This window comes from Carassius auratus, chromosome 29 (genome assembly GCF_003368295.1).
Source record: "Carassius auratus strain Wakin chromosome 29, ASM336829v1, whole genome shotgun sequence".
Lineage (NCBI taxonomy): Eukaryota > Metazoa > Chordata > Actinopteri > Cypriniformes > Cyprinidae > Carassius > Carassius auratus.
In genome coordinates, this window is record NC_039271.1 from 20,302,499 (window position 1) to 20,318,851 (window position 16,353).

At 39.7% G+C, this 16,353-nt stretch overlaps 1 protein-coding gene across 2 annotated transcripts in view; it reads left to right on the top strand.

The window, feature by feature from the left end:
- The first annotated feature begins 2,455 nt into the window (after positions 1-2,455).
- LOC113048330 (gastrula zinc finger protein XlCGF57.1-like) overlaps positions 2,456-16,353 on the top strand; it is a 14,952-nt gene continuing 1,054 nt past the window's right edge. Inside the window, exons 1-4 of one of the 2 annotated variants that reach the window (XM_026210105.1) lie at positions 2,456-2,800; positions 2,871-2,986; positions 3,063-3,120; positions 14,991-16,353. The exon at positions 14,991-16,353 is cut by the window's right edge and continues 1,054 nt beyond it. In XM_026210105.1, the coding sequence (XP_026065890.1) occupies positions 3,063-3,120; positions 14,991-16,353 (1,421 nt within the window). In that variant the 5' untranslated portion in view covers positions 2,456-2,800; positions 2,871-2,986. Of the gene's footprint in view, positions 2,987-3,062; positions 3,121-14,990 lie in introns of both variants that reach the window. The other variant, XM_026210104.1, reaches the window with a different exon arrangement.

Genomic DNA, 16,353 nt, shown 5'->3' on the forward strand with positions numbered 1-16,353 from the left:
CCTTCACCATCACCGACCCCCCACTACTGCATCTTGCCCGCAGCGGAGGCGCCACAAGTGGCGTGAGAGGAAGCAGAAGAGGGGGAAGCGCGGAGGTATCCGGGCTAGGCTAACGGCTAACCCACACAAGCCATCTGTCCCCACCATCGTACTGGCTAACGTACGCTCGTTGAACAATAAATTGGATTACACTCGTTTACTACGTTCAACTCAGAGGACTGTAAGAGACTGTTGTGTTTTTGTGTTCACGGAAACATGGCTCAGCAACAGTGTTCCAGATGGCGCTATTCAGCTCGACCAGCTGACGTGCTATAGAGCGGACAGAGCTCTCGTAGCGGGAGGAAAAACCCGTGGCGGGGGGCTTTGTGTTTACATCAATGATGCGTGGTGCCATTCTATCTACCGAGGGGATATACTGCTATACTGCTCATTTCGGTGTACATTCCCCCGTTCAACATCATCAGCAACAGGAACGACGCACTTAATGAACTGTACCAGCACATCAGTGAGCAGCAGACAGCACACCCGGATGCTTTTCTCATCATAACTGGGGATTTTTACCATGCTGACCTTAAGAGTGTGTTTCCAAAAATACACCAGCACATCAACTTTCCAACACGAGGTAATAACATTTTGGACTTTGTTTACACCACACAGAGAGGAGCTTACAAAGCCCTCCCCCTCCCCCACCTCGGAGCTTCAGACCACATCACTGTTATGCTAATGCCTGCATACAGACCACTCATTAAAGTTGCCAAACCAGTTCACAAACAGATTAAAGTGTGGCCAGAAGGATCATCAGAGGTTCTTCAAGACTGCTTCAACACAACTGACTGGGACATGTTTAAACAGGCTGCCACATGCAATAACACCACTGACCTCCAGGAGTACTCAGAGACTGTCACTGCCTACTGGTTTTGTCTGGTCAGAGGATATGTCAGCAGCTCCGGGAAGAGCTTTGAAGAACCAAATGATCCAAGATCATGCTAAATCGTCAACAATCAAATCCAGCTAACTGAGTTAGCGACGTACGAAGACGTCGCTAACTCAGTTCGCTTCTTTTCAACCAGAACTGATACTCAAAATATGTCTGCTACCACCGCTACTTTATTACAAGAGTATCGTACTGATCCAGGGCCAATCATTTAAAATAATAATCATTAAAAAAATATTTACAAATAATATAAAAATGTTGTGTAGTCCATAACAGCCTACTAGACCGCAAGTTTTACTCACTGAAATATTTATTTGTCATAAATTATTACTTCATAATTGTATTAGAGTACACACATGCTATACAGATAATAGAGTCCTGCATTATTTTGAGTGATGACTGCTATTATAAGAGTGGCTTGATGAGCGCAGGAGATGCAGATAACATGATATTGACCCTTAAGAAACTTTCATTAATGCTGTCACATAACAAATCTGTCCAAATATAAAATGAAATGAATAGATAATTTCTACATTGAAATAAAAATGTAAAGACTGCAAAACTATAAGTTGCGAATCTAAATAATTGGGAATCATGAAAAAAATTATAATAAAATGAAAACATGTATGTATTATCTGTTTCATTTATCTATTATAACATTTATGTAGTTTTGTTTGCTTGGCTGTTTCCTTATAAAAGTCTAGAAATTTGTTTTTCGTCAGGTGTCGTTTTAAATTATATGACGTCATTACGTTGCCGTCTTGCCACCAGCTAATCGCTGCACTGCTGATCATGGTTTCTAGTATCGATAGCTGTGTCCAAATTCAGGGTCTACATCCTTCGGAGGACGCATTTGAAGGATGTTACGTCACAGCGCCGCGACGAAGGCTGTCCAAATTCGTAGGATCCTTCAAATGCGGCCCACAAATGCGTCCTCCTTTTCCCCGAATTAGAAGGATGGGTGTGGTGGATCCTTTCGCGTCCTACCTATCCCATAATTCTTTTCGGCAGGACGAAGCGAGTGGTAGCGGAGTGGGGGAGGAGTATTATTTTCGATGTTTTTTAAAAACTGGCTTTTCAAAAAAATATATTTTCAGTGGTTTTCTAGTTAGGCATTTTGTTTTAGCGTTAAGCATACGTGTATATGTAAAAAAAAAAAAAAAAAAAACTTTACTTTTGTAAACTAGCTTCTTCCTTACTGCCTGTGTGAATATCCCCTTACACACAGCTTATTTGTTAGTGATTGAAGCTGTTTTAACGCTTCTAAGGACGAAAGAGCAGACAGAAGTGTTTATAAAGCTCCGGGGAGAGAACGATGAGCTCTTCACTGGCGTCTTGCTTGGCGCTGTCACGGTTGCTAGGCGACAGGATATGAGCAACGGTTAAGGGAGGGAACTGAAAGAAGGGTAGGCTGTCCAAATTCACAAACACCGACTTCCGGTTTTTGCGGTCGTCGGAGGACCCATCCTCCTTCAACCGGGTAGGAAGGATCCTAAGGAGGATGCAGACCCTGAATTTGGACACAGCTGATGTCGTTTGATCTCGGATGTAATAAGCGACGTACGAAGAACAGGCCCCTGTCAACAAGAAACTGCTTATTCCTTCAACAAGACATTTCATCTGATTCAGTCACTAAAGAGTTAAAACGGAAGGACATTGAGGGGAAACATATGTGACTATATCATAACGTTTATAAAAGAAAGTCAATTCAATAGAAGTGCATAGTATTATTCTCACTTAATTAAAGCTCAAAAGAAGAAGCCGACTTTTATTTTGGCGCGGTGGCGTGACGTCATCGGCCTGCGTCTGTAGAAAGATTTGTGTTTTCAGTGTTAAATCGATTTTAACCGAGTTATCGTGTAGTAGGTACAAACTCTGCACGTACAGTAATTGTTTTATTATTATGATGTGTATGATTTCTCTCTCTGTCGTGTAGTGACAGCAAACAGTCTGCTTTTGTAACCCTAATTTGGAGTCAGAAGCTCGTCAGAGTGACTGTTTGAATCCGCTGCTCGAGAACAACAGACACAAAGAAACAGTTCTTCATCGAGTGTAAGTTCGTCTGATGAGCTAAGCGTCTCTCACAGATGTGGGGTGTGTGTTCATGAATGTGACTGTTGTACTGCAGATGTCGTTGATTAAAGAGGAGAGAGAGGAGGTCAGGATTGATGAACAGACTCCAGCAGGTGAGCGTCATCATCTCTGTCACATCGCGTCATAGTACTGAGACTGCTCTCCTTAGATGATCTTAATAAGTATTAAAGGATCGTTTTTAGTATGTTAAGAACAAAATTAGTTTGTGAAAATAGTGCACTAAGCACATAATGGAAGTGTACTTGTTTTTCACCCGGGGATCTATATAGCAAAAAAAAATTAAAAACCCTGTCTCGGTGTTCTATACTAGACTAGCTGAGACTTGTCATGGCACTTGTATACTGTTGTTGTTCTCTTGTTGACCTGACTGCTTCAATTCAATTCAAGTTTATTTGTATAGCGCTTTTTACAAAATAAATCGTTACAAAGCAACTTTACAGAAAATTATGTTTCTACAATATTTAGTAGTAGCTAGTAGTTTGTGCACATTTGACAGGATTTTAGAAAAAATAAAAATAATAATACAAGACGTAGTCAGCTAGACGATGAACTATCAATATTATTAATTAAGTTATTATATGATTCAGTCACACATTTAGCAATAATTGTTAGTTCTGTTTGTTGATTCAGGGTTAGCATCATCTGAGGTCCTCTGAGGGTCAGCATCATCTCTTCTCAGGTGTTCTGGATCCAGACTGGAGCTTGTGTAAATCCTACAGTAGTTACCACGGGATGAAGATCCAGCAGAAACAGAGAAACACATAGAGACATCATTAGCATAGCTGCTGATCCAACAAAGTAAAATTAGTTTAACCCAAGCTAATGAATAAAAATGCACATTTGATCAGATGCAACTACACTCACAATTTAAGAGATACATTATTCGAATGCTTGGTGAAAGAGATGTGTTTTTAATCTAAATTTAAACAGAGAGAGTGTGTCTGAACCCCGAACATTATCAGGAAGGCTATTCCAGAGTTTGGGAGCCAAATGTGAGAAAGCTCTACCTCCTTTAGAGGACTTCGCTATCCTAGGAACGACCAAAAGTCCAGCGTTTTGTGACCTTAGGGTGCGTGATGGGTTGTAGCGTGGTAGAAGGATAGTTAGGTACGCTGGAGCTAAACCATTTAGGGCCTTATAGGTAAGTAATGATAATTTGTAACTGATACGGAACTTAATAGGTAGCCAGTGCAGAGACTGTAAAATTGGGGTAATATGATCATATTTTCTTGACCTGGTAAGGACTCTAGCTGCTGCATTTTGGACGACCTGTAGCTTGTTTATTGAAGAAGCAGGACAACCACCTAGAAGTGCATTACAATAGTCCAGTCTAGAGGTCATGAATGCATGAACTAGCTTTTCTGCATCAGAAACAGATAACATGTTTCGTAGCTTGGCAATGTTTCTAAGATGGAAGAATGCAGTTTTTGTAACATTGGAAATATGATTTCAAAAGACAAATTGCTGTCTAATATAACACCCAGATTTCTGACTGTAGAGGAAGTAACAGTACATCCGTCTAGTTGCAGATTGTGATCTCGTCTAGATTCTGTGTAGTGTTTTTTGGTCCAATAATTCGTATCTCTGTCTTATCCGAATTTAATTGGAGAAAATTATTTGTCATCCAATCTTTTACATTTTTAACACACTCTGTTAGTTTAGATAATTGGGAAGTTTCATCTGGTCTCGTTGATATATATAGTTGAGTATCATCAGCATAACAGTGGAAGCTAATTCCGACTGCTTCTATTGTTCTCATTTGTAAGTAGCTTTGGAGAAAACCTGCCACAATATTAAGGGGGTATATTTTTTTATTTAAAGATAAATATAACAAGTCTATAGCCACCTTGGCAATTGAATCACCATTGGCTAGTAAATCATTTAGTTTACTCACCAGTCTGATATATATACACAATGCCTTGCAAAAGTATTCAACCCCCTTGAACTTTGCGACCTTTTGCCACATTTCAGGCTTCAAACATAAAGATATAAAAAGATATAAAGATGTAATTTTTTGTGAAGAATCAACAACAAGTGGGACACAATCATGAAGTGGAACGAAATTTATTGGATATTTAAAACCTTTTTAACAAATAAAAAACTGAAAAATTGGGTGTGCAAAATTATTCAGCCCCCTTAAGTTAATACTTTGTAGCGCCACCTTTTGCTGCGATTACAGCTGTAAGTCGTTTGGGGTATGTCTCTATCAGTTTTGCACATCGAGACTGAAATTTTTGCCCATTCCTCCTTGCAAAACAGCTGGAGCTCAGTGAGGTTGGATGGAGAGCATTTGTGAACAGCAGTTTTCAGTTCTTTCCACAGATTCTCGATTGGATTCAGGTCTGGACTTTGATTTGGCCATTCTAACACCTGGATATGTTTATTTGTGAACCATTCCATTGTAGATTTTGCTTTATGTTTTGGATCATTGTCTTGTTGGAAGACAAATATCCTTCCCAGTCTCAGGTCTTTTGCAGACTCCATCAGGTTTTCTTCCAGAATGGTCCTGTATTTGGCTCCATCCATCTTCCCATCAATTTTAACAATCTTCCCTGTCCCTGCTGAAGAAAAGCAGGCCCAAACTATGATGCTGCCACCACCATGTTTGACAGTGAGGATGGTGTGTTCAGGGTGATGAGCTGTGTTGCTTTTACGCCAAACATAATGTTTTGCATTGTTGCCAAAAAGTTCGATTTTGGTTTCATCTGACCAGAGCACCTTCTTCCATATGTTTGGTGTGTCTCCCAGGTGGCTTGTGGCAAACTTTAAACGACACTTTTTATGGATAGCTTTAAGAAATGTCTTTCTTCTTGCCACTCTTCCATAAAGGCCAGATTTGTGCAGTATACGACTGATTGTTGTCCTATGGACAGAGTCTCCCACCACAGCTGTAGATCTCTGCAGTTCATCCAGAGTGATCATGGGCCTCTTGGCTGCATCTCTGATCAGTCTTCTCCTTGTATGAGCTGAAAGTTTAGAAGGACGGCCAGGTCTTGGTAGATTTGCAGTGGTCTGATACTCCTTCCATTTCAATATTATCGCTTGCACAGTGCTCCTTGGGATGTTTAAAGCTTGGGAAATCTTTTTGTATCCAAATCCGGCTTTAAACTTCTCCACAACAGTATCTCGGACCTGCCTGGTGTGTTCCTTGTTCTTCATGATGCTCTCTGCGCTTTAGACGGACCTCTGAGACTATCACAGTGCAGGTGCATTTATACGGAGACTTAATTACACACAGGTGGATTCTATTTATCATCATTAGTCATTTAGGTCAACATTGGATCATTCAGAGATCCTCACTGAACTTCTGGAGAGAGTATCCTGCACTGAAAGTAAAGGGGCTAAATAATTTTGCACGCCCAATTTTTCAGTTTTTTATTTGTTAAATAAGTTTGAAATATCGAGTACATTTCGTTCCACTTCATGATTGTGTCCCACTTGATGTTGATTCTTCACAAAAAATTACAGTTTCATATCTTTATGTTTGAAGCCTGAAATGTGGCAAAAGGTTGCAAAGTTCAAGGGGGCCGAATACTTTCGCAAGGCACTGTATATATGTATATAAATACTGTTAAAAAAATTACAATGGCACAGCTTTTTAAATACTTTACAGTACACTGTTAAAGGGTTAGTTCCCCAAAAAAATTGTCATTAATAACTCACCCTCATGTCGTTCCTAACCAGTGAGACCTCAGTTTATCTTCAGAACACAGTTTAAGATATTTTAGATTTAGTCCGAGAGCTCTCAGTCCCTCCATTGAAGCTGTGTGTACGGTCTACTGTCCATGTCCAGAAAGGTAAGAAAAACATCATCAAAGTAGTCCATGTGACATCAGAGGATCAGTTAGAATATTCTGAAGCATCGAAAATACATTTTGGTCCAAAAATAGCAAAAACTATGACTTTATTCAGCATTGTCTTCTCTTCCATGTCTGTGTGAGAGAGAGTTCAAAACAAAGCAGTCTGGATTTCCGGTTCATGAACGAATCATTCAGTTCACCAAATCAAACTGAATCGTTTTAAACGGTTCTCATCTCTAATACACATTAATCCACAAATGAATAAAGCTGTTAACTTGTTTAATGTGGCTGACACTCCCTCTGAGTTCAAACAAATCAATATCCCGGAGTATTTCGTTTACTCAAACAGTACACTGACTGAACTGATGTGAAGAGAGAACTGAAGATGAACACAGAGCCGAGGCAGATAACGAACAAAAGACTGACTCATCTGTAATGGATTCATGAATATTAATCAGGTTGTCTGCATTCGGTCAAAGTGATTTGCTCAGTAGCTGAGCACCAGCAAATGAGATTGCCCTCTGTGCATTAGTTCTGCCCACTACTAAGGAACTCCGTTATTTTTACAGGAAAACAAGGAAAATACAACAAAGAATATTGTTTAGAGCGTACATGTAGCGCGTCAATTCTGCATGTATGTAAGACTCTCTCAGTGCGTGTGTGAGAGAAAGCGCCAGCGAGTTGTCCATCTTCACACTAAAGCTCATGACACGTCAACCACAGGTGCACTGAGCATCCATTGAGAAGAACTGAGAAATATCACAGATCGCTTGATGAGAAATCACTCTGAAATGCTCTGTCAGTGTTCAACGAGTGGAAATATATGAGTGCTAAACTTAAACTTGCCATCTTTCTGTTCACTTGAGCTGTTTAACCAGCACGGATGAGACGAGACAGGCACTGTGTGCTGTTTGTCAACCTGCTTCTGGAGAGAAGTGAACGTGACCGCTCAGCTAGTTTCCTTGTATCCATACTTACAGAAATTAGTATTGGTACCGCTCAGATATTTTAGTTTCGATATTTATCAATATTGATATTTTGACAACTAGGCCATAAAGTGAACGAGAAAAAAGTGGCTAGAAAGGGATTTTCGTTCCCACACCTGGGCACTACTTTTTAAATGCATCTTTGCATAGACAACACCATATTGGACTTTATGTTAAAAGTTCTCCGCAAAATATCCTGCAGTTTTTTGCCACGATCCATAAATCTGTATAATTGTGAATAAAAAAAAACGAAAATCTTATGCTGCTGGTTTTGCTTATAACTTTATAATCATTTTAGCAACACAAAATATATCTTAAACTGACCATAATACATGTACTTTTACATTTGAGAAAGATATTTGTGCATTATATACTTAAGTGTGAACGTAGACCATAAAATACGGCAAATTTGTACAAAATAAGCCTCAAATTCATGGATAGGCACCAAGCAAAATGAAGCATACACATTGTGAATTTATCAGAACTGTGATGTATTATACATCAAAATGTTCAGTGGGTACTGTGTAAACAAAGAGACATAAAGAAGCAGCACACTTTGGCCCAGGCTGGCTGAAATTATTCAAAATGCGACCACACCCCCCTTAATTGTGAATAATGACAAAAATGAACAATTCTACAACCGATTCATTGCAGCTTAAAATAATGCACAGCACATTTTTACTCCTCAGTATGATCCCTGTCACTATCATCAGAGCCATCATCCCATGTAGCTCTTTCTTCTGTTTCCTGGGAAGCATTTGCACAGTTGTCACTTGTCGGGGGCATGTATAGTTCTGGCAAAGCAGACGATGCCATGCAGAATGCTTTGTATCTTGCATCGTTCACATATTTTCGGCAGAGGACTGCCCATACAGGTGGCACACATATTTGCAAAGAATGTCAAAGGTAGACTGGTCCAGCTTAAAACTACTACCCAGATTTCTAAAAGCATTCAGGTATTCCTCTTTCTCACAAGCAATAGAAAATGCCTTTCTTTTGCCTTTGCCATAAAAAGCACTTGTAGAGTCACAACCTGAGAAGGTATGGATCCCAGTAAGTGGTACCAAGAGCTGATGACACCTTAAAATGATAAATCAATGATCCTTGTTTTGTTGCCAACCCCCGTGAGAAAGTACCACCTACATGTTAAATCTGGCTGCAGACTTAAAGCAATTACTGCCACATCCGTATCAGGGCTCTTGATAACTACAGTTTGATGTTCATGTGCAGCATGTTGTGCATGTAAAAACAACCTGGTGTCACATCTTCAACAGAACTGAGAGTCTGTAAACCCTGTATTACGATCACGCAGTGACACAGGTCTCCATGTGCTATGTACAAGCTTTAAGTCCTTGTCCACAGCGGTAAGGTCAGCATCTTGCCACACAACATAGAGGAACTCTGCCAGTGCCTCTTTGTTTGTTCCATCTGATAGAAACTTCTGATCCCGGCCATACATTTTCACCAGTTGTGTTCCACCACCAGCTCTACGTAAGCGTTCTAGATTTTTAATACTTATTTCCAGAGATGGGACCAAGTCACACATGTGCAAGTCTCAAGTAAGTCCCAAGTATTTTTTTCTTGGGAAAGTCAAGTCAAGTCATCTTAATATTGTTATTTTACCTGCAGAATCAGATCTTAATAAAGTTAAAAGACAAGATATAAGTAACTGTCAGTAAATTAAAATAATTTGGATTTGCATTGTAAATACTCATGTTCAGTAAAATACATCATGGAATCAAACAAAATTGTAACTTCATAAAATTATTTATTTTCCACTTCTGCCAACAGTGTTTGAAATGTTTTACATTTTCAACATTGAGTCCATAAAACAAATAACAGCTAAACATCCAACAGACTCCTCTCTGAACACCTCTCTCTCTCTCAAACACAGTTTACATACAACATTAAACTTTGTTACATTAATCGAAAGTTTGGGCACCCTTTGCAGAATCTGTGAAAATGTGAGTAATTTTAAAAAAATAAGAGAGATCATACTAAATGCATGTTATATTTTATTTAGTACTGTCCTGAGTAAGATATTGTACATAAAACATTTTAACATTTAGTCCACAAGACAAAAAAAATGCTGAAATTATTAAAATAACCCTACTCAAAAGTTTGGGAACCCTTGGTTCTTAGTACTGTGTGTGGTCACCTGATGATCCTCGACTGTCTTTCTGTTTTGTGATGGTTGTGCATGAGTCCCTTGTTTGTTCTGAACAGTTAAACTGAGCAGCGTTCTTCAGAAACATCTTTAAGCTCCTGCAGATTCTTCAGTTTTCCAACATCTTTACATATTTGAACCCTTTCCAGCAGTGACTTTATGATTTTGAGATACATCTTTTCACACTGAGGACATTTGAGGGACTCAAACACAACTATTAAAAAAGATTCAAACATTCACTGATGCTCCAGAAGGAAACAAGATGCATTAAGAGCGGGGGGGGTGAAAACTTTCAGAATTTGAAGATCAAGGTAAATTGTACTTAATTTGTGTACCGGGAAACATATAAGTATCTTCTGTTGCTTACGAAGGGCAGAACTAAATGGAAAAAATTATATTTCAACAAAATAAGACAAATTTGGCCATCTTCATTGTGTTCAAAAGTTTTCACCCCCCAGCTCTTAATGCATCTTGTTTTATTTTAATAATTTCAGCATTTTTTTTTGTCTTGTGGACTAAATGTTAATATATTTTATGTACAATATCTTACTCAGGACAGTACTAAATAAAATATAACATGCATTTAGTATGATCTCTCTTATTTTTTGAAAATTACTCGCATTTTCACAGATTCTGCAGTGAAAGGGTGCCCAAATTTCGATCCCCACTGTGTGTGTGTGTGTGTGTGTGTGTGTGTATATATATATATATATATATATATATATATATATATATAAAATTATATAACTGTAATATGCACTTCTCATGATTAGGTAATCGCGGCAGCTGTAGTCTTATTCACATTTGTTTTTCTGATTCATTGTTTTGCTCTATGAGAAAGACAAGGTAACAAAATATTCGGGGCTTAAGCCCCCTTAGCCCAGCCCTAGCGTTTTTTGGAACACGTTTTTTTGGCTGTCAGGCTGACATGTTGATGTGATGTGATGTCTGATTTAAGTGGGCGTGGTGTGTGTAAGGTAGAGAAGACATGACTGATGATAGTGTCCTGATCCAGTCACGACGCTATTCTCAGCCTGCGCTCCAGCTGAGTAATCAACTTTAAAAAAAAAATAATTTATATATTTTATATTTAAACTGAAAACATGGTGTGATTTAACACTCAAGTCATTCAAGTCATAAAAATAGCGACTCGAGTCCAAGTCACAAGTCCCCATGTTTGCTTATTTCTGGATACTGATCAATCACAAAGTCTATCCGAGAACAGTTGTGCTTCAGAGCAAGCTTGACCATGTACTGCAGTATTGTCTCAGCAAGCTCTCCAAAGGTACTTGGTACGGACTGAATGGCTTGAATGACTGCCATGCCATCGAAGAGAATAGCTCCATCTGCCGGAACTTTGTCAACTAAACATTCTCCACCTTTGGTTTCCAATAAATCCAATAACTAAACATTCTCCACCTTTGGTTTCCAATAAATCCAATAACTAAACATTCTCCACCTTTGGTTTCCAATAAATCCAATAACTAAACATCCTCCACCTTTGGTTTCCAATAAATCCAATAACTAAACATCCTCCACCTTTGGTTTCCAATAAATCCAATAACTAAACATCCTCCACCTTTGGTTTCCAATAAATCCAATAACTAAACATCCTCCACCTTTGGTTTCCAATAAATCCAATAACTAAACATCCTCCACCTTTGGTTTCCAATAAATCCAATAACTAAACATCCTCCACCTTTGGTTTCCAATAAATCCAATAACTAAACATCCTCCACCTTTTGGTTTCCAATAAATCCAATAACTAAACATTCTCCACCTTTGGTTTCCAATAAATCTCTTCAATTTATCCTGCCTTGAACAAGATACAATGAAAGATTATCACAATGGTATAAATAAAGATATATTTACAGGGAAAACAAAGTATAAAAAACAGAGTTAAAATACACTGTGTATCAGCTTTAACATTTTATATAATGATTATGATTATCATTATTATAAATTAAATTTCGGAGAAAAAAAAATTAAACATTCTTTCCAAAGTTGTGTATTAAAAAACTTTTAGATTTTAATTTACCTGTAATTTGAAGCATCAAGATCTTCATGTTTTTTCACAAGGTTTAAAAAGATCCTTCTTAGCTGCATCATTGTCAGCACCTCTTGGTTTACAATTATTCTATGGCGGATGATCCTCTCACAAAAGATCTTGTAGCTGGTATCAAAGGTTGGCTCATTTCAAAACCAGACAGTTATTGAAGTGCACAGTACAGACTCTGAGTAGAGCTGTTTCAGCAGCTCCTGTGGCAAGTTAAACTTCCTCAGCTGGTGAAGGAAATACAACCTTTGTTGGGCCTTTTTAACAATGGAGTCAATGTGATTGTCCCACTTCAGGTCCTGAGAGATGGTGGTTCCCAGGAATCTGAATGACTCCACTGCAGTCACAGTGTTGTTCATGATGGTGAGTGGGGAAAGTGCAGGGGGGTTCTCCTAAAGTCCACGATCATCTCCACTGTTTTGAGCGTGTTCAGCTCCAGGTTGTTAAGACTGCACCAGACAGCCAGCTGCTCAACCTCTTGTCTGTAAGCAGACTCATCACCGTCCTGGATGAGGCCGATGACTGTAGTGTCATCTGCAAACTTTAGGAGCTTGACAGAGGGGTCTTTAGAGGTGCAGTCGTTGGTGTACAGGGAGAAGAGCAGAGGGGAGAGAACACATCCCTGAGGGGCGCCAGTGTTGGTGGAGCAGCTGTTTGATGTGAATTTCCCCAGTCTCACTAACTGTTGCCTATCTGTCAGAAAGCTGGTGATCCACCGAGAGATAGAGCTAGGAACAGAGAGCTGGGTCAGTTTGGTCTGGAGGGCTGTTGGGATGATGGTGTTGAATGCCGAACTAAAGTCCACAAACAGGATCCTCACATAAGTCCCTGTTTTGTCCAGATGTTGCAGGATGAAGTGCAATCCTAAGTTGATTGCATCATCCACGGACCTGCTCTGAAAACTGGAGGGGGTCCAGTAAGGGTCCAGTGATGTCCTTCAGATAAGCCAGAACCAGTTTTTCAAACGACTTCATGACGACAGACGTTAGAGCCACAGGTCTGTAGAGGTTGAGTGAAGTGAAGTGGAGTGAAGTGACATTCAGCCAAGTATGGTGACCCATACTCAGAAATTGTCAGAATTTAACCCATCTGAAATGCACACACACAGAGCAGTGAACACACACACACACACACCCGAAGCAGTGTGCATCATTTATGCTGCGGCGCCCGGGGAGCAGTTGGGGGTTCGATGCCTTGCTCAAGGGCACCTAAGTCATGGTATTGAAGGTGGAGAGAGAACTGTTCATGCACTCCCCCCACCCACAATTCCATCCGGCCCGAGACTAGAACTCACAACCCTTCGATTGGGAGTCCAACCCTCTAACCATTAGGCCACGACTTCCCAGTCCTGTTATCTTGGGTTTCTTAGGGATGGGGATGATGGTGGAGCGTTTGAAGCAGGAAGGCACTTCACACAACTCCAGGGATCTGTTGAAGATCTGTGAAAAGATGGGGGCCAGCTGGTCAGCACAGATTTTCAGACAGGCTGGTGTAACACCATCTGGGCCTGGTGCTTTTCTTCTTTTGTTCTTCTTGAAGACCTGGCGCACATCATCTTCACAGATTTGAAGAGCAGTAGGTGTGGAACGGGGGATTGCAGGAGGTGTTAATGGATGTGTAGGGAGATGGTCAGAATGGGTGTTGGGGGTTTCAAATCTGCAATAAAACTCATTCAGGTCGTTAGCAAGCCGTTGATTAGCCTCAGTGCAAGGGGATGGTGTCTTGTAGTTTGTGATGGCTCTTAGACCTCTCCAAACTGAAGTTGAGTCATTGGAAGTATACTGGTCTTCCAACTTTTTAGCGTAGGTCTTTTTAGCCGCTCTGATCTCTTTGTTCAGTGTGTTCCTGGCCTGATTGTACAAGACTCTGTCCCCATTTCTGTAGGCATCCTCTTTGGCCTGACGAAGATGTCTGAGTTTTACTGTAAACCATGGCTTATCATTGTTGAATGTTAAATAAGTCCTGGAAGGAATGCATATATCCTCACAGAAACTAATATAGGATGTTACGGTCTCTGTGAGTTCATCCAGATCGGTGGTAGCAGCTTCAAAAACACTCCAATCAGTGAGGTCAAAACAACATTGTAAATCCTGCTCTGCTTCATTAGTCCATCTTTTTACAGTCCTTGATACAGGTTTAGCTGATTTTAGTTTCTGCCTGTAGGACGGTATAAGATGAATCAGAAGGTGATCAGAACGTCCCAAAGCTGCTCGTGGAACAGAGTGAAATGCATCCTTTATTGTGGTGTAACAGTGATACAATATATTACTGTCTCTGGTGGGACATGTAATATGCTGTCTGTATTTTGGCAGTTCGCATGAGAGATTGGCTTTATTAAAGTACCACAGAATGATTAAAACAGAGTCCGGGTGCTGTTGTTCTGTGTCTGTGATCTGATCAGAGAGTTTCTGTAAAGCCAGACTTGCGTGCGCTTGTGGAGGAATGTAAACACTCACCAGAATGAACGAGTGAAACTCACGTGGTGAACCGAACGGCTTGCAGTTCATGAAGAGTGTTCCTAGATCAGGACAACACATTTTCTTTAACACTTGCACATGCCTAGTTTATATTTCTATATTTACATAGTCTATATATTTAAATATAAATAATTTCTAGTCTTTATTCATTTTTTATATATTTCTATATTAGTGTGTGTGTATGTTTCTTATTTTTTATATTTTAATTCTTTACATAGTTTTTGCACTTGTTTTGGTATTTATTGTGGACAGCAAAGAAAGAATTTCATTGTACAAAACGTTTTTTTTTTTTACCTTTCTGTACACATTACAATAAACACTTTGATTATTGAATCTACTAACTACGGTGTCTATTGTACATATTTTAGTTTTGATTATCCATGTTGATTTTAATTCTTTAAATGTATACAAATGTTTTGATGTCTGTGGCTTTGTGATTAAACTGGGCTAAACCTTTATTTGTCTTTTTGCCTTAGGCATGATGCTGCTGAAAGAGGAACCTGAAGTGCTGAATCAAATAGAAGAGAAAGCTCCAAATAAGAATCATTTCAAAACTGAAGGGAACTCTTTTAGGTGCCCACAGACTGAAAAGACTTCCTCAGAAGAAAAACAAACTAAGGGTTATTTCGCCTGTTTTGAGTGTGGGATGAATTTCATTCACCCTGAAAGCCTAAGAATCCACATGGGAATCCACAATGGAGAGAATCCTTACACCTGCCAATATTGTGGACAGGGTTTCAGTGAAGATGAAAGCCTTAGAGCGCATATGGGAATCCACAATGAAGAGAGGGGTTTCACCTGCCAACAGTGTGGAAAGAGATTCAGTGAATATCAAAGCCTTCTAGTCCACATGAGAATCCACAATGAAGAGGATCCTTACACCTGCCAACGATGTGGAAAGAGTTATGTTCAAACTGCAAGCCTGAAAGTACACATGAGAACTCACACCGGAGAGATACATTTTACCTGCCAAGAGTGTGGAAAGAGTTTCAATCTAAAACAAACCCTTCTAAATCACATGAAAGTTCACATAGGACCGCAGCCTTTTGCATGCCAACAATGTGAAAAGAGCTTCACAACAGAAGTAGACCTGAAGTCACACATGAACGTTCACATTGGAGAGAAGCCGTTTGAATGTGGTCAGTGTGGAAAGAGATTTCTTCATAAAATAACCCTTAATAACCACTTGAAGATTCATTTGGAAGAGAACTGCTTTGTATGTCAACAATGCAGAAGACGTTTTGCTCACAAATCACATCTTAGAGTCCACATGAGAGTTCACACTGGAGAAAAGCCTTACTTTTGCAATCAGTGTGGAAAGAGTTTCATGTATAAAAAAACTCTCGAGTCGCACATGATAAGTCACACTGGAAAGAGCCGTTTCACCTGCAAAACATGTGGGAAGGTCTTCACAAACAAGGTGGGCCTCATGTATCACATGAACGTTCACACCGGAGAGAAGCCGTTCAAATGTGATCAGTGTGGAAAGAGTTTCATTTGTAAAGCAAGCCTCAATAACCACTTGAAGATTCATTTGGGAGAGAACTGTTTGGTATGCCAACAGTGTGGAAGAAGTTTCACTGAAAAACGAAGTCTTAAAAACCACATGAGACTTCACACTGGAGAGAAGCCTTACCTCTGCACTCAGTGTGGAAAGAGTTTCACATATAAAACCGCTCTTGACTCCCACATGATCAGTCACACTGGAAAGAGTCGTTTCACCTGCAAAACGTGTGGGAAGGTCTTCACAAACAAGGTGGGCCTCATGTATCACATGAACGTTCACACCGGAGAGAAGCCGTTCAAATGTGATCAGTGTGGAAAGAGGTTCGCAGGTAA